General features: G+C 39.0%; 1 protein-coding gene across 1 annotated transcript in view; it reads left to right on the top strand.

Moving 5' to 3' along the window:
• Window positions 1–23,684, top strand: part of LOC139733738 (uncharacterized) — a 76,642-nt gene that overhangs the window by 50,463 nt on the left and 2,495 nt on the right. The window contains exons 16-17 of the mRNA XM_071644548.1: window positions 525–620; window positions 12,535–12,626. Coding sequence (XP_071500649.1) covers window positions 525–620; window positions 12,535–12,626 — 188 coding nt within the window. The remainder of the gene's footprint in view (window positions 1–524; window positions 621–12,534; window positions 12,627–23,684) is intronic.

Here is a 23,684-nt window from a genome sequence, read left to right as displayed (position 1 = left end):
CTCCCATACCAATATTTGAACACTTCAATTGCCTTGAGGTGCTGTGTAGCTAAGTAATATTGTTTCATTTGCTCACTGATGTTTTTCTAATGTGTACATGTGTGCAGAGATGTGTTCGTGTATATATGCAGAGATTGGTCCGAAGTACTTAATCTTTGTTCAGGAGGATTAATTCTTCTGCTAAAGCAATCACAGGGGAGGCATTCAGATCTAATGCAGGGGGATACCATGTACAGATGATATGGAAGCAATCAGATCAAGTTCAGGTATTTTTATGATAAATGTAAGTATAAATGAGCAATGAAAGCATTAATAGAGACATGTAATATGAAGAAAAGGTCTTATCTCATAGTAGTACATCTCATAGTAGTCAGATCTGTTCAATCCCTTCTAAAGTCTGTGTATGTATGTATGTGTACACATGTGTACTTACCAGGTATGGATGCCATTGATGAATCTTATACATCTGTGATTGAATTTAGTATTTCTTTCCTTCCCACCCCCTTCTGGTCCCCCAAATACAGGACCCTGTGCAGAGAAAGCCCAATGGTCTGGCATGGGTGCTGATGGCTGACCAGGAGTCTGTCCAAAAGGCCATGGACTTCTACCACTCTGGCCAGGTGAGCAAGTTTTGTGCTGCTTTTATGTGTTAGTTCTTTCATGGAGCAAACTACTTTCACAGCTTATTAGACATTGTAATAGATCAAAACATATGATGTGACACTTGAATGTTAACCCGTTGAGGACGAGTCCTGAGTATGCTCAGGCAAGCATCTATGAGGAATGCGTGTTGTAGCAAAATCAAACCGTCCTAAACGGGTTAAGTTGCAAATATATGTATTATGAGTGTGTGCTGTCTGACAAGTTGTCGCCATGTTGACCACATTGATTAAGTAGACACATTCCAGAACAAAGTACGTTCACCATTTTATTTTCTTTCCAGGGTCCCGTTTCATAAAACTTGTTATCAGTAACAACTGCCACATTTTTGTGACAAATTTGCTCTCAGCCAATCATATTCAAGGATTTCAGTAGCTTACAGCATTTATTGTAACTTACTATTGATAGCAAGTTTTATGAAATTGGGCCCAGATGTAACAGAACTTGACATAATGACCCATGGCTTTCCACAGTCATGCAAAATATATCTATTTGATTGCCTACTTGTAGCAAGCTGGCAAGCCAGGGCAACTGCACAATTTGAGGAACAGTTCATTTCAGTTTAATGACATTCATTTTATACAGAAAACTTTGTTGATCAAAGTTCTTTATAAGTTTCAGCCAAGTAATATTATCTTTTATACACATGATGACCACAGTGAATTGATATTCAAGACATGATTTGGGGATTTTAAAGCTGGATAGTAGGTGATGTTTTAAGGAATTCCTCAAAATAAAACAAGTGAGAAGGTAAAACAAATTGCAAGGACATTTGCCTTAATACTAATAGTCTACACTGGACTTGTCATTTGTCTACAGCTATTAGGATGAGATGTGGAAAAAGAGGGTGGGTTGAAAAGCTTGGCATACTTTTACCTCCTGTCCCCCTTTCCAATCTCTTTAAGAATGCAGGTCATTTCTTGGAATTGGTGTTTGTTTGTGTAGCCCTCTGAAAGTTGATTTCGATTGTTTTCAATTTTTAGCTGTCGACTCTGCTGTGACGCCAAAGCAGGAAATAAAGAATACTTGGGAGGCATCATGATATACTGTGTGTTGTGATTAAAACTCTTAATGCCAAAAATGTCAATTGATTCATGACTTGGCATCGTGCTTGGTGAATGTATAATGAAGTTGCTGAGATGTCTTCAACTTCAACAAGGGAGAAATAGGGCTCTCTACGCCCCTAATCCCAAACACCAACTATTCTCTTTCTTGCTCTCTCCTTCTCTGAGACACGAGACACTCTGGCCACATTGGAAGGCTTGCCATAATTCTTGGGTACTTGCCTTGCATGCAAGATTTCTGTCTAAGTGATAATGTGACCGCCCAGATCAAAACCCACAAAAAAAGTTGCAGATTAGAATTCTCTGTAGTGGACCAAAATATGTCATTCGGATTGACCAACTCCAATTTGTAAAGTTTGTCTTTATAACCACGAGAGTAAACTTTTCTCTCCCTGCTGTCAAAATTTTGCAGTTTTAAAACAAAACTGAAATCAACACGTGAGCTGTTTTTTTTTTTTATGGACTCTATTCTTTTTTTATTTGTACTTCTATACAACTCACCAGAGTGACTCTAATATTGAAATCTTCTTTGCTCCCATTTCTGAGAAACTGCACCTACTAACTCTTTCATATTTCATAGGATGGTCCAGTTTTTAATAAGTTATAAATTTATAGATTAGAGCTTACTCTTTCAAACTACACTGTATTTAGACAAATGGAAGTTCATTTTGGCCTACTTATAATGAGTTGTGAGCTGGGCAGTCACGAATGTTTATTGCAACCACCTGCAACCATGAGTCAGAGGCCAAAACTTCATTGGGCTGTGTGCTCTTGGTTTCTTTGTTTGTTTGGATCTTAGTTTGAATCTTTGTCTGTCTGTTTGTTTGTCTCTCTGTAGGTGAGGGAGATAGGGAGGGAAATGCACAGTTAGTTTTCTTAGATATGATTTTCATGAAAGTTTTTTAGAGAAAAAGAAAATAGCAAAAGTTTGCAAAGTTTTCATTTTGTAATAGCAATTATAAGCGAAGTTGTGACCATCTAAATACCAGTAAGTAAATGAACACAGCTTCCCAATTTTGTTATTGTTACATGTCAAAATATCGACATATATCGAGGATGTGAAATAATTATACCCCTTTCAAGACAGAGAAACTTGCTACCATTGTACAAATGCAAAAACAATCAAGTTGTGGTCACTTTCAGTGAAAAAAATCATAACTTCTATATAAGTAGCATGATTGTCACATAGTAGGAAAAGGTCATTTTGAAGTCCCCCCAAAGTAGAATGCCATGTAAGCTGACTTGTTTACATTGCCATAGACTGCTGTTAAAATTGTTGCAGACAATGTCCACTTCTTGCTACACACCCTTCTTTACTGCACATTGTTTTCAATCAATTGCACTGGTTATAAATAAATTGAGACATTTGCTACTGTCAGGATGTACACAGAATAATCATCAGTTGCTGCAAACACCTTTAAGAAGGTTTCAGACCACTGTATGATTGATCCAATGTACTGTCTCAGTGCAAGTTGCATCCTAGGGTGAATTTAAGAAGAATTGTATGTGGGGGGGGGGGGGGGGAGGCAATACTGGCTTGAATTCAGTATGAGTTGACAGACTGTAGGGTATAGTTATAGTTTTCATTTAGAAGGAGATATTTAAACAAAGAACTTAAAACCTTGAAAGTTTGGAATAGCAGAAGAATGATGATAAGTGTGACATCATACTTTTATTCTGGTTATCTCCCACTTTCCTTTCTCTTTCTGGTGAAGTATAGACCATGGCGCAATGTTATCTTATTGCCATATTATCAACTTTAATAAGCAAGACATGCTTTCGATCTTCAAATATATAACAAACAGAAAAGAAAAAAAAAACCCAACTACATATGATATCATTTGGTTAGTGTTCAGTCATACTGTGATGTCAACCGTATGACGACATTAGACTGAGCCTCCTTCAGTCAAAGATGGTCGTTGCACGTCACCAGTAAGCATGAGAGAGCATCATTTATTTGTGAGACATGAATGCTGCATGAAGATTAATCGGTCTGGCAATCAAACATTTACCGGGCAGCTTCCCAGCATCTTCGGACATTCCACTGACTCTCCGCTCGCCGTGCGCAATCATCGCCGTCTCCATGACGTCACGTAAATGTGAGATGGATGGCTCGGAGAAATCGGAATAATGCGCCATCCGGATAACTCTCATTTTTCCCTCAGTATCTTTTGAGCAGAAGCATTCCAGGAAAGCAGGCAATGAGACACAGGCCTTTTGCAGTTGAGATAATCCCAGTCATCTGTTTTGGAATTAGATAAGGAGATAGTTTTACTCCATTATTTGCTGGTTTTCCAAAGTTATTCCCCCCTTTGGGCAGTGGTCATTCCACCAGCCACCATCAGGCAGCTCTCACCCGAGGTGGTGGGATAACCGAGCCAATATAAAGAGCCCTTTGAAACCGGACACTGTGGTGATTGAAGAGTACGGAGAAATGTGACGCAGAATAGGTGAGGATTGAAGGAAGTCACGGGGGACGTATCTCCTTGCCGTTTGGTTTGACAACACGTTTCTGCGAAGTTACGTACTTGTCTGGAGTGCCCACTTCACATGGGATAGATAATCACCTTGCAATTTCATCAATACACACATTTTGAACCAGTGTAGCGTACAAGAGCTACATTGTAGTATGTGATTAGATAAGGCATGCTAATCTAATCATTAGATTTGTCATATATACAAAATATGAGCTGGTTTACTACATTGCCTAATTATGCAATTCACAAGTGGACACTACATGTAGACTACTGTGGGTGTGTCTCCTGTGAGCTGCTGTGTTACTATGCTATGTCTTAAAGACTGATACGGACATTTTGGTAGGCAGCTTGTAGCCTCATAATTTGGCAAGGATAACACTCACTGTACAAATTGACCTGTATGAAAAAAAAAAAAAGCTGGAAATGAAATTGATGAATAATGCTTTGATATGCTTTGGAGCTCCAACAACATTTCAAAATCTGTTTTCATGTAGGGTGTTTTCTTCACCAGCCTGGAAGTTAATCCGGTCTAAAGTCTAAACTCCCTACATAATATAATCTGTGATGAAATAATGGGGGAGGTGTGGGGGATAATGGGGCTAGTACCTGTAGGTGTCTGTCCCAGGACATTGTAGCATCACGAGACAGAGCGGCTGACACGTCCAGGTTGACTCAAGCAGACAGGTGCAGCCGGCACCGGTGTGACCCAGGGCAGCTGTCAGTCACAACTACGCCCTCCCCCTCCTGCCCCTACTACCCTGGTGAATAGACAGGGGACGTGAGCTGCTGATGGGGAAAGACAAACCAACGACTCCTAAATCCCTGTTTAATTGGCACAAGATGAGCAAACACTTTAAAGGGATAGTACAGTATTGGTGGAGATGAGAATTGGGCTTTTAACTTTTTGCGAGATACCAAGAAAACACTTATGATATAGTACAGAGCATACCATTTTAAGAGGAATTCAAAGTTTATTTGATGAAAATCGGGTTTGGAATGACAGAAACATCCAAAAACAAAGTAAAACAAAGCGATCGTGATAAAGTGTGGGTCCCACACTTTAGTAGAATCGCTCTTTTTGGATATCTCAGCCATTTCAAAACCAATTTTCATCAAATAAACGTTGAATTACTCATAGAATTACACGCTCTTTCATATTTCATAAGAGGTTTCTCATTATCTCACCAAAAAATGTTGGAAACCTGAAATTAGGTCTCAACCAAAACTGTACGATCCCTTTAAACAGAGCATGATCCCTTCCATTCCAAGGGAGAGGTGAGTCTATCAGTCCTAGCTCACTGCGAAACATGGCTGAAGAGTGAAAGAATAGTCTCATTGCCTGTACATGTATAGAATTCATCTTATTCCAATTAACTGATAAGAAAAGGTTATATACATATCAACAGACAACTCATTCTAGCCAAAAAGCATTCCAGCTACTTACAGGGATTCTGTCAAGATAAGTGGGAAGTTTTGGCAACAGAAGTATCAGTTAAAATACCCAGCTAACTGATGTTTCTGAGGTTGGAATTTCTTCAGCTTCTAAGGTTTTGATTTAATAATTTGTTTATTCAAGAAAATGTTTAACATACTCTTGTGTATGTTAAACATGAATGTTTAGCATACACAAGAGAGTAAAGTTTGTGACCAATATGCATTCTCCATGAAAATATAGGGCTTACTGTTATAACTGATAGCTTCTTAGGCCTCGAGGTTAATTTATTGTATTGTATTCATCGCAGAAAGCTTGTTGGTCCCTCATACCCCCACCCCTATTGAAAGGTAGAGTTTACTGTACTCTTCATTTTACAAATGCTGAGAACCAGTTAGACAAGTGGTTTGTCGGGAAATACAGTGGCTAGTAGCCAGCAGAGGAAATTATGTAGGGGTTTAAGATAGCTTGGATTATTATCCACAAACTATACAGGATTATCAAGGTTTTGTTAGGACAGCGCTAATTGAAATTAATTAGATATGATAAAAGCAATTACGATGGATGTGCAAAAGCGTGTCTGCATGGCTGACTGAGAAACCTGTCAACTATGAGTGGTGAACTTTGAGTTCAATGCTGAAATTTTCATGTTCACTGTAGAGATCATATCCATTACAAATCCACGTCAACTCTCTCGTTGAAAACCCTGTGTACCACATTATGCATTTTATGGATATAGACATAGAGTGCTCAAGAGTGCATGCAGCATTGCCACTCTTTATTTTCCACTGTATCATATGTACTGTGCAATGCATTTTTTTTTTATGAATGAGGATTATCGAAGGAAAATGAAGTGAGAACTTCTCAGTGATTGTATGTATCACTGTGTTTGAATGAAGAAAGAATTTAAACTTGATGCATCACTTGATGAGTCAAGTACTTGAGCTAAAAAAAAATCTTGTAACCATCCTTAAGTCAAATCAAATGACTTTATATGCAGTGCATCACATAGAATGTGGACATGTGCTAAGAAGGTTCTGCATCCATAGGTTGATGTCTCTTAAATACAAATAAATCTGCAGCTTCCAAATTATGCCAGATTTTCTGCTGGTAATAACCTCCAAAATCCAGGTTTGAGAATATAGTGGCATTAATATGTGCAATCATTGACCACCTCACCATCAGAAGCTGAATAATGGGGTACACTCTTGCATTTTCCTATACACTACACTGCTAGTAAGGAAGGGTGAGGGTAATGCATCAAAGTCTTATGCATAGCAGTTTACAACCCTGTGAGCGTGGCATGGTAAGTCCAAAATATATTTACTGTTACTATTTTGTTTACACCATGAACAAGGGGGAAATTGTGAGTAAAACATTATGTCCAGGTGTTTGCATCAGCCAGGAATTTCACTAAGCATATCTTGTTAGAGTTATGAGTGATATTCAGAACACCATAATATTTTTTGATGACCACTTCTTCATTATGACAATAGCTATACAAAAGCAAAATTAGTACTAGTCAGCTTATGTTCATATCTATTTTCTCTCTTGTTTTTCATTTCTTTTCTTCTTTTTTTTTTGTGTGTGCCCATTCAAGCATCGTGCATGGTTTTTTTATGGACTGTAGATGGGTCAGACATTGAACACATCACGTTACATCGTAATGTGGTTGTGTAGCCATCCAAAATATTTTCATCACCAGTGAGAAGCGTTTTGCGACGTTCCAATTTCATTCCAAAGAGGGAGATGACAGAGATGACTAAATCTGTTCTCGTTTTCTGAACTCTCTTATGACGTCCCTCACGCCGTCTCGAGTCTCGTCCTTCTTCTTCCGCCACTTCTCTGCTCCGTTCTGTGTCATGCTCCCAATCTCAGCTCCAAAATCCCTTCCAATCTGACAGGATTTGATCTGTAATCATGTATCTCCCTTCCTCACCCCCCCCCCCTTACCCAACCGCACACTTCGTTAAGTCCCGCATTCTTGCGCGTTCAAGGCTGTGTCTGTAATTTGTTTATAAATCTACCTGGTGTGTATCGGTTGATGTATTCAAACATGCCACGCTCACTCTAAACTGTCTAACTTTGCCTGGAAAGGGGTCCAAAATTCAAGTGTGTTTTCACCAAAGAGAATTAATTTGTCATCCAGCGGAAGAACCACAGTAGTGGATAATTGTCGAATGTAGAAAAGCCGTTTCATTTGATGATACCATAGCATGCTGCTTAGAATGAAAATTAGGCATGTAAAGGAATATTATGTCATATATATCGTTAACACCTTATGCAGATTGAAAGATAGCAATAGATATGATAAGGTTACGGATACAGATTCATGAATGTTCATGTAAAGTTGATAAAAAAATAAAATGTGAAGATAGCTCTAAACTTGTTCTATCTGTCATCACAAATTTCCTTTAGTTTAAGAATATAGTGATGCATAAAAGCACTACAAAAGAATGCCTGTTTGCCTGATGTCATAGGGAATACCTGCCTACCTTGTAGAGAGTGATACTGTATACGCTATAATTTTCGCGTACATAAATTTTCGCGAATTGCCAATGTCACACATTTTCGCGAGTGGTTAAATTCGCGATTGGGGGACCAGAGAAAATATGAAGTGGCAAAGAAAGTGTGAATTTCAACTTACTAGCATATAAGAATGATACTAGTTATACACTGCATTAAAAAGACTTGCCAAACTCTGCGAACTAGTAAGTTAGAATTCAACATTTTTGAAGTGGTTAAGTCCATCGCGCTAGATTTCTGACGAGTGGTCCCCTTGCGATAATGGATTGGCTCTCTACAGTATTCGTAAGTAGACGTGGACGTGCGTAAACAAGCTTAGCCAGTATGGTCTGTTCGGTAAGCCGTGACATGGTATTCTAGTACTGAAATGTTCGTATCATCAAGGCAAGGGATTCATTTTGGAAGGTAATATTTTCGCGTGTTGTTAATTTCGCGAATTGCTCCCGACTCGCGAAATTCGCGAAAATAAAACCCCCGCGAAATATATAGCGTATACAGTAGGTGCTCCCTGCTGCAACCTGCATACCTACATACACCTGTGCAATCCCGTTCCCATAGAGGCAGTGGGTGTCTTTTTGATTGATGGTGACAAATGGGTCATTGTAGGAGTGATATGTGGGCACTTACCCAGTGGAGATGATGTCAATAGCTTTGGTACTGACTTCACGTGGGATGGGTTGTAAACAAGTGAGGACTTCTTTTCTTTCTCTCTCTAGCACTTTTTCCCCATGATGATTGTTAACCCATTGAGGACGGGCTGATTTTGCGACAACACGCGTTTCTCATAGACTCCTGCCTGAGTATACTGGGGACTTGTCCTCAACGGGGTAATGATTGTGGCTACTGTGTAAGAAGGTCTTTGATATTAATATAGTACATTGTTGAATCATGTGAACACTGTCTGTGAAGCTGTACTTGTGTCACATATTTTTTTCCTTATTATCAGACAAAAGAATTGGGAATCTAAAGATAATGCATTCATTAGGAACACTGTGAGATGTTTTCTTCTGAATCATTCCTGAGACAAAGCTTGAGTTGGAGTGCCTGGTCAATACTGAAACACTTTGATGACTTGTTATGTTTAGTAGGTTGAAAGGAGTTTCTTCTCTTCTGCAAATTTGGTCAAGGAAATCAGAATTTCTGGTATTCTCTTCCCATCATTTCTTTCATGCATGCTAAGTACATTCTCTTCTTTAGCAGATTGCCTTCCTTGAGGGTAATGGCTCAAACGTCCAATCAACTTGAGTAACAAGGGTTGCCGTATATCATGCTTTTTTCTTATCTTTTTATCAAGATTTCATTCAAATCATAATATAATTATCATATAATGAAATTTGTACAGAGTAAACGTGTTTGACTTTATGAAAGCAGAGTCCATAGATGCAAATTATGAGGTACTTGAAAACTACATCATTCTGGGTGTGGAAAAAAAAACCAACATACATACCGGTACTCATAATTACAGAGTTCATTTTCTTTTACTGGCCTTGAAATAGATAACTGTTATGAGTTAACTACAATATCAGCATTAACACCACCATGCTTTTTGGGGGCAATGGTGTGAACACACTCAGTGATCAGGCCATGTTTATTGGGCGATGCCAATCGAGCTAGACATCTCGTCAGATGCCTAAATCCGCCAGCCTGATTCGTCAGCGTTAGATGTGAAAGTATTCTGATCCGCCTAATGTGTGACAACTGAAACACGCACACATATCAAGTGGAAGGAGACATACCATCACGCACAACACACATACAAACATACACACACAAGCACACACACGCACACACACACACACACACACACTCACACACACACTCACACATACACACATACACACATGCACACACTGAGGCATTCACACATACACATACTTACAGAAAGGAATGCATCTTGATAATCAGTCTACCTTTGCTAATACTGACACTAAGAGTTTTTTTGGGGTGGGGATTTCAGTGCAGATATTTTTTCAGACTAAAATTGATCTTTGTGTTTCATCCTGGAGGATATTAAGTCGGTCTACTTGCAATTGAAATTTGTTTGTGTCGCTTCTAGTCTTCTTGAAATTGGTAGCTTAGGGAGGGAGACTCAAGAGGCAGAGAACAAGAACAGGGGGGTGTTTCATCAACGTTTGTCAGCGCTGACAACTTGAATCACCATAGAAACAGTCAGTGACCAGAGCATCTCAGCCAATCAAAACCAAGGATTTTGCTGAAATTTTCAGCGCTGACAAACGTTGATGAAACACCCCCCAGGAGTTTGAGCTTAGTGACCAATTTCTTTATCATATTTTAACAAGAGGAAATCTTGCTTACCTTAAAAGAGGAAGGGATTGAACAGAAATATAGCTGTCATGGATTTACTTGTTCATATTTGGCTTTCAAACAAACAGGAAGAATAAACAGTACATAATCAATGTTAAGTGCTGTTTGTTTTTATCTGTCTAGCAAGTATCTCTGGTGAGAGAAAGTGTGAAATATATTTGTAAGAATCTTCAAGCATTTGATAGCTAGGTTTAGGGAAAAGTTTAGTGGGATTGTTGCCAAATACATCAGGACCCCGCTGCACTGTTTGAAAGTATAGCTTGTTTCTGTGCAGTCCATGCTGTGGAATACTTGTATCTTAACCCATTGAGGACGAGTCCCAAGTATACGCGGGCAAGTGTCTATGGGAAATGTGTGTTGTAGCAAAATCAAACCATCCTCAATGGGTTAACCTTTCTTTTCTGAAACTGTCATAGGTGCTCTCACCCCCTTGGTAAATGTGAGAAGTTTGGATTGATGGCATGGCTTGCGTAGGCCTAAACGTTGTTTTATAGTTCTCCCTACACTGTATCTGTGAAATAAAAGAACATAAAGGGTTAAAATCGGGTAAATCAGGATCAATCAGTAGATCTTTTCAAAGTAACACTGAAAGAATATTCTAGGACGGCAATCCCATTTTTGCTCCCATTTAGAATCTGTTTGGTATAAGTTCTCCTGTTGAAAGCCTGAGACTGTGATGGTAGATATATTGCAATCTCATACCTTTGAACTTCCTAAGCTACACAGCATTGAGCAGTAATTAAACTGCATGTTTAAATGTCTACCACTAGCGATAATACAGATGAGTGTAAAAGGGTTAAGCACAAGTCAGAGCACACTTGCCCAAATTTCTTCTCACATCCCAATGATAGACTACTTAGGATCTCCGGTGCTCTACTCACGAGACCCCAATGACAAATCTTTGATTAAGATATATTGATTGAATGAGCCGAGACTGTATCTTTCTCTTCTTGCTCTCCTCGTCTTTTTCCCTGGGCCTTTGTTTGTCATTGACCTTTTAACAATACGTGGGGGTTATTTTCTGGGGCCGGCGTTGACGCCGCTGTCATCAGCCGGGACCTGTGGCGGCAAAAGAGAAACAGCTCGTGGCTTCGGATTATCACAGCCTCTTACAGTCAGTGCCAGATGGATGTCTGAGACTTGGCATTGCTCCAGGAGCGGGATTTTTTTACTGTCTTTCAGTTTGTTTGTTTGTTTGTGTGTTTGTGTGTGGTGGGATGTGTCGAACACATGCCTTAAGTGACAGAAACCAATGTTTTTTATGTTGTTGAATTATTAGTATAATTGTGAAAGATGTAGCACTTAGGGTGCGTAAGATGTGGAAAAGATTCTGCTTTAAATGTCTGTGCAGCTGAGGGCTTACAAGAAAACAGATATGACTCAGCACTGCGTGGAGCACTGGAAATCAGAAATGAATGTCATCTGTGTCAGTCAAACTGTAGAGACGTTTGATTTTCAATTACTCAAGGTTTCTGTTTATCATTCACATGCATAGTACGTGTGGGGCATTTCTTTTAATTGGTAGTGTTTAGTGAATGTATTGGTGTTAGATTTGTCAGATTTAGCACCAATACCAAGAATTTGTTTAAGTTTGATGTATTGTATTCCATGCATTATGTTTATACTGAGTGAATATTGCTCTAGTGCAAATGATAGTATGCTAAGGTCTTGATTGGATCATGAAAACAAATAATGTGCTATCAAAAATGTAAAATCCCTACATAACACATTCCTCATATGTGAGTAAATATTTCATACAACCAACTAAAATTGTTTAAAATACATTAGGTGTACATAATTCCTCTTTGGTATTGTACATCTATCATGCCTTCCTTTCATTGCCAACCATACCATTTGTATGTGTCATTCATTTTTTTCTCTTGATCTATCCCATTATCTCCCATTCTCTGTCTGTCCTTGCCCTTGAATAATTTCTCCTGTCACCCATATTAGTATATTATTCATTTTGTGCTGTATCCCTGTGTTCATCCCTTCTGAGTGATATGATTATATTCTCAACAATCCTGCTGTCTTCTCATTACCACTACAGGCCCTGATGTTCAGTCAGCCGTATTTAATCTCCACCGTCTCTCTGAAGCTGCTAGACCTGGCCCAAGGGGATGACACGGCTGAAAGCATCAGGTAAGTTTGCCCTCCTCTCCCAGCAGTCTGCTTGCCTTTTGCTGTTTTCTTGCTGTCTAGGATTTCTTTGCAGCTACCTCCTGTGTCTCAGCCTCATGATCTGTCAGTTTGTCTGTCTGTCAGTCAATCTGTCAATCTCTCTTACCATCAGTGTGTTTATCTGTCTGTCTGTCAGTCTACTATCTATCTGTCAATTTGTCTGACAGTTGGTCTATTTGTCAGTATGTCTTTCAGTCTATGTATTACTCTTTCTATCTGTCAGTCTATCTGTCAGTATGTCAGTCTGTCTATCCAGTCTGCCAGTCTGTCTTTCACTCTATCTGTGAGTGTATCTGTCAGGCTGTCCATCAGTCTGTCTTTCATTCTATCAGTGTGTCAGTCTGTCTAAATGTCACTGTCTATCTGTTAGTCTATCTGTCCTTATTCTAGTCAGTCAGTTTGTCCGTCTGTCAGTATACATTGTAACTGTCAGGCTTTCTACTAGTCTGTCTTTCACTCTATCAGTCTGTCTATCTATTAGTCTCAATCTATCTCTCAGTGTACCTGTCCATCTTTCTATCAGTCTGTCTCTCTATCAATCTGTCTGTGTGTTCTGTCCGTCTGTGTATCTGTCTCTTGGTCTTCATAAATTCTACCCAAGTATCTAACCTCACTGTATGAGTTTGTATCACATAAAGTGCTAAAATGTCAAAGAAGTTCTTGTTTTCACATTTGATGTAGGATTTCCTGTAAAACCATTGACATTTAGATGTCGGGTCAGTGTGATACATCTGCCAACATTTTATAACATAATATGAAATACATGGTAGAGCCATGACAGAGATTATCTCCTGTTAACAAACATTTATTCAGATATAAAAATTGTCCTTTAAACCTGATAATAGCTTGAAATAATTCAGTTAATGTGATACCGAGAAGAAAATGTCACAAAGGGTACTTAAGATTTCTGTCGATCCACTCCAATGTGTAATACTTCAAGCCTTGGAGTGATTACTGATTGGATGACCCTCTCTAATCCTTCACTCAAGTGGATGGAGAGCTTCTCAGATCTATCAATTTAATTTTGTGCCTGACTTCATTCATTTCCATTAATTGTTGGCATGATGAGATTACTCCAAGCATGCTGCACGCATGGCAGACTCTCCACAGCCACAGGTAATGCTCCTGGGTGCTGGCCAGCCCCGCATCTTACCTGCGATCATAAGAAAGCTTGATGGCGAATTGAGTACTTAGTAATCTCAGTTAATCATGAATATTAGTTGAGCTCACTGGCAATCTTTGGAAAGTGATCGTCGAGATTAGAGGAAATAGGTTTCCATTGCCCTACTTGTGATTGGAGTGAATGTCAGGAGGATAGTCCACCCACTCCAGTGTGGAATGGGGAGTAATGGGTCATTTGTTCCCAAGGGGAGTCCAATGAAGAACACGTCTTCTGTGTGTGGGCAAAATGTTTGTTACTAAATGCATCTATGAACAGAGTCATATTGGTTCGTGGCTATCTCTTGTTGGCTTAAATCATCTCTCCTATATAATGTCATGGAATATAATTGGATGTACAGGCGGTAGATAGTAGTAGTTACTTACTTCAGCTTAGGCACCCCCATTCTTCACTCCCAACACGGTCAGAGGAATTGAGAAAGTGGTACTTTAAAGCTACTTAGGAATAGTTTGTGTATACTGGGTTTTGCTTATTACCATATTGTGTGATCTTCAACATTCTAAACATAATGATAACAGGCATTATCTGTACGGAGCAAAGTTTGCGTTTGGCAAAATCCTAGACACTGGTATGGTTTCAATGCCGTTTAAGTAATTGGAGATTCAGATACGAGTGGCAATTATATTTCCATTCAACAAAAAGGTAGTACATAATACAAAGTATGCATTTGACAAATTATATTGTTTTAACGATTTGTGAGAAGTGCAAGTCATCAAATTTGATACAAAGTGTTTTAGAGCTGGATCAATGAGATACTTGCCAGGGGTTAAAGCTCAGCTAATATGACTTTAGTTGGCTCACCTCTTAATATACCACACCATAAGAGATATCATGTAAGTGGGTCAGAATTTGGCTTGCTTGCCCAATCCTTGTTCTGCAAATCTTAGATCATCTCTTATACATCATATGTTTAGAATGAGGACAAGTAAATAAGTCTTGAGATGCAAGGTCTAGAAACCAGTGCAACATGAAGAAACATACATTCACACACAAAATGTTCACAGAAATATGTCAGAGTGTTTACAAGGGATGCATAGTTTGTAGTTTTTGGGAGAATGGATGTCTTGAACTACAAATGACATGAATTGAACCATGATAAAGTGAGCAGGTAGTCAGGCTGGTGATGATGGAGATATCCAACTGACTCACATGAGACTGTGACCGAGATACATAGAGAATGAATGAGACCAATCATTGTCTGTTTAACACACAATATCTGCTGTCTGCTGTCTTCTTATTCCGTGTATTCATCACAGAAAACTGGGCATCCGTATATTTCATTTCAATTCATTTCATTTCACTTCATTTCATTTCACTTCATTTTATTTTACTTCATTTAACTTGATTTCATTTCATTTATTAATCACTATTACAGAAATACACAGAAAATTAGCCTCGATTGGAATGTGATCAAATTGAATACAGTAAATGGGGCATGTGAAATAATGAAATATATAAAAGAAGAAAGACTGCACGTGCTACATTAATGCATTAAAAGTCTAAAATTCTTAATAACAAATGAAATGCCAACTCCTAGGGTAATTACGAAACAAACTGAGAAAAATGGATCATTGATAAGTTAGGAAGTAAAGAGGGAGAAAAGAATAGGACATGTATTGCAATACCTGGAATATTATATAGCAGACACACCAGTCAACAGGCATCAACATAAGCTCATCGACAGAGAATTCTATCAGCATCCAAGAATCATGCAAAATTTCACTGCCGACTACTGAATCTATAATGCCACCACAAAAAAAAAAAAAGATTCCTCAGCTTTTCCTCTTTATAAAAATCCCATGAAAACTGAAAATGTCTTCCTTCTACTCACATGTATTCTATCAGCTTAAGGCTATTTGCAGCAAGGCAGTAAAGCTAGTTCTAAAAGCCGAGTGATCAGAGCAGATGTAAGAATTAATATTTGAAAATTCCTTTCAAACTCTCATTTCATGACAATAGAAATAAAAGAAGTAGCTGTGAAACTATAATTCTTCCCACAAAGTCTGAAATAACCAAATGAAAAGTTTTGATGATTGAACTGGAGGTGATATCTCTTTTGAAATTTCCTCCATCATTTTATTAGATACCGTTACTCAAAGATACATCATGATATATAATCATAGTCAAAGATCATGTGTTTAAAATGTGCACATCAAGAGACATGTTTTTTGTTAGTTATCATTTGCAAAAATTATGAGATAATGTGCACGATAGAGTAATTTTGAGTGATTAATGGGTAGATTAAGACATATTGTATGTGCAACAATAAGTTTTGATAGACCGCACAATTGTACTCAGATACATGGTGTATTACCAGCTTCATGCGTAGATGTTGCATATATACCGCACAGTTGCCTGGCGTGTGTTGTCATACGTGCCTGTCAGTTCAGGTTATCTATCATTAAATTAATACAGTAGCTGTTCAGTGTTTTATGATTAATGACTGCCAGACTAACATTGTGTCTTTGGCAGAAGTATCGAGTGATTTGTGGAGACATCATTTGTAACTGATACCAATATGAAGTTGACTTCAACTTTGACTGCCAGGTGATATGTCATGGATTGGTGTGACTGTAATGGATCATAAAATGAACGTGGCATTTATGCTATCTGTCAGTATGGTAGTGTGTGTGTGTGTGGGGGGGGGGGGGGTAATGCGTGTATGTCAATGTGCTGGGAGAATAAATCATAACTGGCTTGGGTGAAGAAACGACAATGTTTGCCGGCAATTTGTGTCTTTGCATGTGTGTGTGTGTGTGTGTGTGTGTGTATGTGTGTATGTGTTTGTACATGGATGGATGGATTGGTAGGGTGAGTATGTGTGTAGAGATGGGTTGTTCTTATCTGTGTACATGGACTAATCACCCAATTACTGGTAGTGTGCCTTGCTAGACACTGGGCAGTCCCTCCTCCTGCCGTAAATCGCCCGCATCATAACGCATTCTGACGATGCTATGCATCAGGCGAGGGTTTATTTCCACCACCACCACTGGCCCATTAAACTTTGTGCCGTGTTTACAGCGTTCTGTGTGACCCTCGGATGGATAGCTGACTAATGGTTGATAGATGGTCATTTGCCAGATGGCTGCAGAGAAAGAGCAGACTTTGTTTACAGAATGTAAAGGTTATTGCACCATAATACCAGATAATGTATACTTGAAACAAAATTGTCAGAGCAATAGGTGTCTTGTTTTAGCAGGAGTGAAATGACAGTAGCAGGACAAACAGACCCATCTGTGACTTTAATGCATGCATTAATGCACGTCAGGTTGTTTCCTTTCTAACCTGATACTACAGTCTTCAGATTTTTTGACATATTGTAATGCAAGACTTTATGAAACCCAGACACAGACAAGAATACATATTTTCTTGCATGTATAAGACATCTCCATCTTTGATGGGCTTTCTCGGCATCAGTCATTCATTGTTGTAAATAATCCTCAAAACATCATTTGCTTGAATTGTCAGCTCAGGAGGCATTAACTGTACTCTTGCTCCACACCCCCTTTGGAGCTTAGTAAATACAGTGAGCCGACTTCTTTCTGCGCCTTACACGTGTAAGTGTGAGCTTAGAGCACAAAATTCAATTGATTTTTTAGTTCACACTCTTCCAGACTTCCTCATAAACACACAGTCAGGTTAAGACAGAAAGAACACACCTACACCTACACACACACACACACACACACACACACACACACACACACAGGTGCTGACACAGAGAGACGGTAGACCAAGGGATTTGAAGTAGGTGGTCCTATGTGATCCTTTTGAGATCAAGGAGCACTTGTCTCTAGGCCCTCGACAACAAGTCTCACACTTCTATTAAAGATCTACACATCAAGCAAAGGAGCCTGTTCTAATACTCTGACATGCTGAGTGAAGCTTGAATGTAAGCCGTAAAGCTAGACAGACCATTAACCCAAATTAGAAGAGGGCTCAAAGTGCTCCAGAAATGTGGAAAATGAGGGAGCTCTTGGGGCAGCATCAGTTACAAGCTTAGCTCCATTTCTGCAGCTATACGAGTCTCCCTGCATCCCCATCCCAGCCACAGACTTACAACTAAGAACGTTTAAGTGCCTCTCGTACTCTCAATAAGTGAAAATACACAATTCTTCCTTTCGAAGCACTTTGGAGGATTAGACAAAGAAGAGGTGACTATGAACTCCATTCTTCTCCATTTTGTGACCATAATGCAGAAAGTGTTAAGAACAAGGTCACTTTGCAGAATAAGAAACACAAAACTTACAAGTGGAATGGTGACAGAATTCAGCTGAAACACAAGTTCAGCTTTCTATTTTCGGCTGTCTGAATGAGAGGAATATACCTATTAACACACATACACACACACACATATATATGTATTATATATGTACAGTATATCCTTCTTACATTCAGAGGTAAGTTTCAAATTACAAATCTATGTGTATGTATTATACAGTCACTGCCACATTTTACAAGCCACAATGGTATAGTACCAGATGTCAAAAAAAATTACAATGGGACCCTCCACAATGATAACTTTGAAAATAGTCAATCAATCCCAATACAATTTCACAGTATTAAACTATAAATTATTACCCACATCTTACAGAAAACCCCATATGATTTGTTTCAGTGGTCAAGGAGAAATGAGGATCTTTGTAGAGCATGTCAGGAATTCCTTTCCTCCAAGTTCTATCCATTGTGTTCACACATTAATATGCAGTTCCAAGAGCATCCAAATGCTAAACTTTGAAGAAACAGAATTATGACATGCTTTACAACAATTCACATTTCTCTGTGACCACTTAACCAAACTGAATGAGGTTTTCTGCGGCAGATAGGTAAGATGTTATATTTTTAGACCCTGAAGTAGCATTCAGACAGTTTAATCATATTGACAGTTATCAATGCAGAAATCTGATTGTAAATTTTTTTGAAAGGACATACTGTACAGTTGTTAAGAGAGCTCAGTATGATAATTGATTACATTAATTCCTCCGTAGTCACATCCTGAGTGGCAAGGGCACGTGAGATGAAATGACAAAACTGGACGATGAGGGTTGTCTATGGTCAAGGGACAGGGATTGAATGTGAGGGTTGTTCAAAGGGATGGTATAGTAGTGATGGAGATGAGGATTGAGCTTGTAACTTTTTGCAGGATACAGTGTACTAAGAAACCACCTATGAAATGTTGCAGAGCATATACTATTCCAAGAGCAGTTGAAAGTTTATTTGATGAAAATGGGTTTTGAATGACTGAGATATCCAAAAACAAAGTAAAACTAAAAAGTGATCCTGATAAAAGGAGGGTCCCACATTTTCTTAGGATCCCTTTGTTTTGGATATCTCAGCCATTTCACAACCAGTTTTTGTCAGATAAACATTGAATTTCCTCTTGGAATTACATGCTCTTTCATATTTCATAAGAGGTTTCTCATTTCATGAGAGGTTTCTCATTATCTCATCAAAAAAGTCAGAAACCTGAAGCCAGGTACATATCAACCAAAACTTTACCATCCCTTTAAAGGTCCTGTTTACCTTTGGGATCAGTGATTTTAAAATGTTCAAGATATCACATTTGAGGCATATGTGTAGGTCTGTTGTATCACAAAACGTCCTACCATATAATTTTTTTTTTTTTGCAATAAAGCCTAAAATATAAGGAGATATCAGTATTTTTCTCATTAAACCATAACTGTAGACGGTTTAGTCTGGAAACATTTTTATTATAAATATTGTTCACATTGTGTGTATTTAACAATACTTAACATCGGTTATACAGATTCAAATTTTTACAGTGGTTGTTTGTATCCCTAACTCACAATTCAGAACTATTTTAAAACACTATTGCTGGTTTTTTTTTTCTTGTGCAATTATCCCTTTAAGGTAGCAGTACATGAATAGATGTGCAGGGGTGTCAAGAATTGCAGGAAAAAGATAATGTGCAGTGTTGTGCATCTCGGGACCAGATTAGGGGAAAAACATGAATAATTGTATAATTTTGCTCGCTAAATGGTCAGATGTGTTTTGGGGTGAGGGATAAGAGTGAGTGGTAAGTTTTCTCACGGTTTTGTAGTTCTTGTTTTGTATAGGGTTACAGATCACAGAAAAAAATAGAGGTGAAAATGTTAATGGGTTTGGTCTTGATAATTCGAAAGTGACATCATCACACATGCCTCTCTAGCTGAGACGGCAACAGTGATTATGTTGTTGATTTATTGCCTCATTACATTTAGTTAATGTTCCAGTCGCTGAGCTTCAGTAATGAGCTCAGTACGAGGAATCCATAAGAACATTAAGACCAGTGGCATAAACATTTCCAAAAACAACCCACATTCGCGACATTACGAGAGCTAATAATGGAAAGCAAACAGATAGAGAAAGAGGGGGAGGGGGAGGGGAACACTGCTTCTTAAAGTTCAGTACCCTCATCTTAGAAACGGGCAATAACGGGGACGCCCCGTATCTGCTTAGTCACGGTTCTTTGGTAGCCATTCAGCATTATTCATGACTTTAATTGCGACAAAATACTTTCCTCATGCTATTTTGAGGCTCATCTGTGCTGGGCTCCTGAAAGGATTCATCATATCCAAACTGTGCTTATTATCATCAGTGACTGGCGGAGGAATGAACCAGTGAAGAGCGCTGGAGACGCTATCGCTAATTGCCTTTATCTCCGCCTGTGACTTAAACAAGCATCATAGCCCGTTAACACTCCTCAATGAACCCATGAGCCTTTTTCTCTCGGACGTGGTGCCAGTGAAGCGCCGGATTTAACGCCATGATAACTGAATACCATTTTTGGCGGCGTTCCCTTTGCAGATGATACTCGGGAGGTTCATTGTCTGACTACTTTTTTCCCCTTTTTAAAATGTTCATCATGGGGAGGGGTGCTAACCAAGAGCTAACAAGCTAGATTACCGCCACAGACTGGAACATTACGGATAGGGGGCATCGACTTTTAATTTCTCATCACCCTGTTAAAGATTTTCATCATCATTTTGGCATCATCGTTCTTACACCACGCTCCACTGACAGCATCCATGTCTCATTACCGCGTCATTCGCGTAGCCGTGGCTCGCTGTGCTCTGACACCAAAGCCCAAATATCAATGTGGATTGAGTAAAAGCAGCAATATCATACAACACATCAGTGTAAGTTTGAGGAAAATCAAACAACCGATGCGAAAGTTATCGATTTCTACAGTTTCTGCCGCCATTAGACTACTGCAGTTCACGATGAAATTTTTGACAATATGAAGAAAATATAAGAATTCAACAAGATTTCAGTTTTTTATGAAAAATACACTATCCATCGACTTGTTACTGACACATTATGTTAAGCGTATATTATACCCCCTGCTTTCCAAAAGAGGTAAGCCAAGTGCTCTTTCATTATGCTAGAAAGTGAAATAAAGTTGAATTTTCTTTATGTTGTCTTTACATTGTTATCCATAATGGCATTGTGAATTGTGGTAATCTCCTTATCCAGCGATAACGGTACCCAAACTTTACAAATTCATAATGTTTTAATTGATTGCCTGATTTTCCCCAAACTTTCTACTAATATCGCTGCGTCGCTCAATCCACTTTCATAATAGTCTTTGGTTTCATTTAAACCCTCGATTATTTCACAACCATCTAGACTCGTTGGTGACGATCCTAGCGAGCTGTCGTTTCTGCGTATAGTCTAGCTGCTGCCAACACAATCACTTGGTGCCACGAATTAAGAGCGGTAAAACAATTAGCCGGATGACAGAGTCCCGCTATTAAAGTCCCACGTGGACGATTGGCGCCAGTGAAAACTTCAACACCCCCCCCCCCCCTTTTTTTTTTAAGAGCAGGCTCTAATTCTTATATGGCAGCAACATTCTATTTTTTATGCCTCCACCACGAAGTGTCGCCCGAGGCATTATCATATCAATTGTTATGATATTGTTCTAAGTACAACTATAATTGTCATTACTGCCGCCACTGATATAGCATTATTATACCGTTCGGTGCATATGTATAAACGTGAGTGTTTGTGTGTGTTATATACTGCGTTCATGTCACGTAAAGACGTTTGATAATCATACTAACGTGTAATGCATGTTACACGGTGGTGAAACGAGCGGAAAATTAAATATTCATCACCGTTGGTCATTTAATAATGAGTGCAGTATACAACATCGACTGACGCAATTTGGTAATTAGTCTTAATGCTTAGGTCTTCACCGCATGAAGTAAAATCAGGAGTAGTCACGTGGTTTCAAAATCTCACGATATGAAAGCCCCTCAAACCATATCCTTTCTGCGTTTTTCACATTAATTACTATACGCTGAGCTACTAAACTTCTGTTCTGATTTGTCAAGATTCCGCTCTTTATTCATAAGCGTCTGTGCTAGTTTAAGGTTTCATACGATGAGTAGGCTGGCAACTTCTGAAAGTAAGGAAATTAGTTTATATGAAGATGTGTTTAACGGTACATACAAAACATTTTCTAGACGTGATTGCCATTACTGTTACAATGAACTAGATAATGGTTTGTTGTTCAGACGAGAACGATTCTATACGAGCGAGACCTGTTAAAGGCTTTCTTTCCCCTGAAAAGTAAATCCCATGGTGAAGGAATCGACTGGTAAGAATCCAACACGGCTTGCTTTTCTTTACTCTTCTGTTCAATGAGCTGACTCAGGGATTGCAAGGAGATCATCGCGGGAACCTTTTTTTTTTTTTTTTTTCGCAGCGATGTTGAAAACAATGATCTCACGCTGTCTACCTGTACGGCAATCAAAGCTAGACATACCGTAGCGATATCATTCTCCGCACTCTGGAGAGAAGTTTTCGTTGACATTTCTCTGGTCTGCTTTTTTTTTTTCTTGCTCATGGTGTGAACTATCCGTCCCAACCGAGGGTCCTATCCCACTTTTCTTTTCTTCTCGCTACTAATTAAACCACGTGCATGCTCACTGCCAAACCCACGAGACTGCGACGTGAAGAGAGAGTGAAAGCAAACGCGAAGTGGGCTCTTCTTTCGTCCCATTGTTGACGAAGTGCAATCGAACTAGGCGCGAAGGTGCCTGAGCTTCCCAGACCCGACTCGGGCGTAACCGTGCACCACTGGCATGAGAGGGGAGTGCGATAGCACGGATATGTCGTATTTGCCAAGATTCGCCCATCTCACGGCTGAAAGATATGGATTACCAGCGATATACCTGGTGCGCGGGTTTCGCAGAAGTGTGTGAAGTTGCGTCGACCGGGGACCAAAATGCAACGACAGAGAAAGATGCCGTTTGACACTAAAAAACAAAAAGGAAAAAGAACCAAAAAATCCCTCTACAAAACCTATAAAATGAAATGAAATCAATTGATTTCTGAAAAGTTGAGCGATACCAGAAATCTGTAAAGAAATATAAGACCATTCTGTAAGTAATAGGTTGTCTCAAAGGAAATTAAATGGCCGTCCCAATTAAAGAGTAGCTGTGATTGTATGACTTTGACATAATCATCCTCGTATTGAGCCCTAGATATCAGTTTGTTTACATCTTAAAAGATGAATTTCGACCTTTACTGATGATGCATCAGAAGAAATGGAAGGACATATTCCCAAGATTGAGGATGTAGAACGCTTTTGCGTTCATTTACTACCATATTTCACAAACCATTTCTTCCCGCGTGACGAATGACTACAATAATAGCTTCCTGGGCGATGACACGAAGGTCGAGGTCCGACGACTTCTCCAGTGGCGCCATGGGGAATGACCGCTGACATTTGACCTTTGAATAATTGCCTCTTTTTACGGTAACATAAACATGAATTTCGTCGATTTTCATCGAAATATCTTGCTTTTCGAATCAAAGACTGCTTGTAT

Source organism: Diadema antillarum, unplaced genomic scaffold (assembly GCF_040938485.1).
Source record: "Diadema antillarum isolate AM-2024a unplaced genomic scaffold, OU_Dant_1.0 seq00000488_RagTag, whole genome shotgun sequence".
Taxonomy (NCBI): Eukaryota; Metazoa; Echinodermata; class Echinoidea; order Diadematoida; family Diadematidae; genus Diadema; species Diadema antillarum.
Note: the sequence above shows the minus strand (reverse complement) of the source record. Positions and strands in the feature narration are given on the sequence as shown.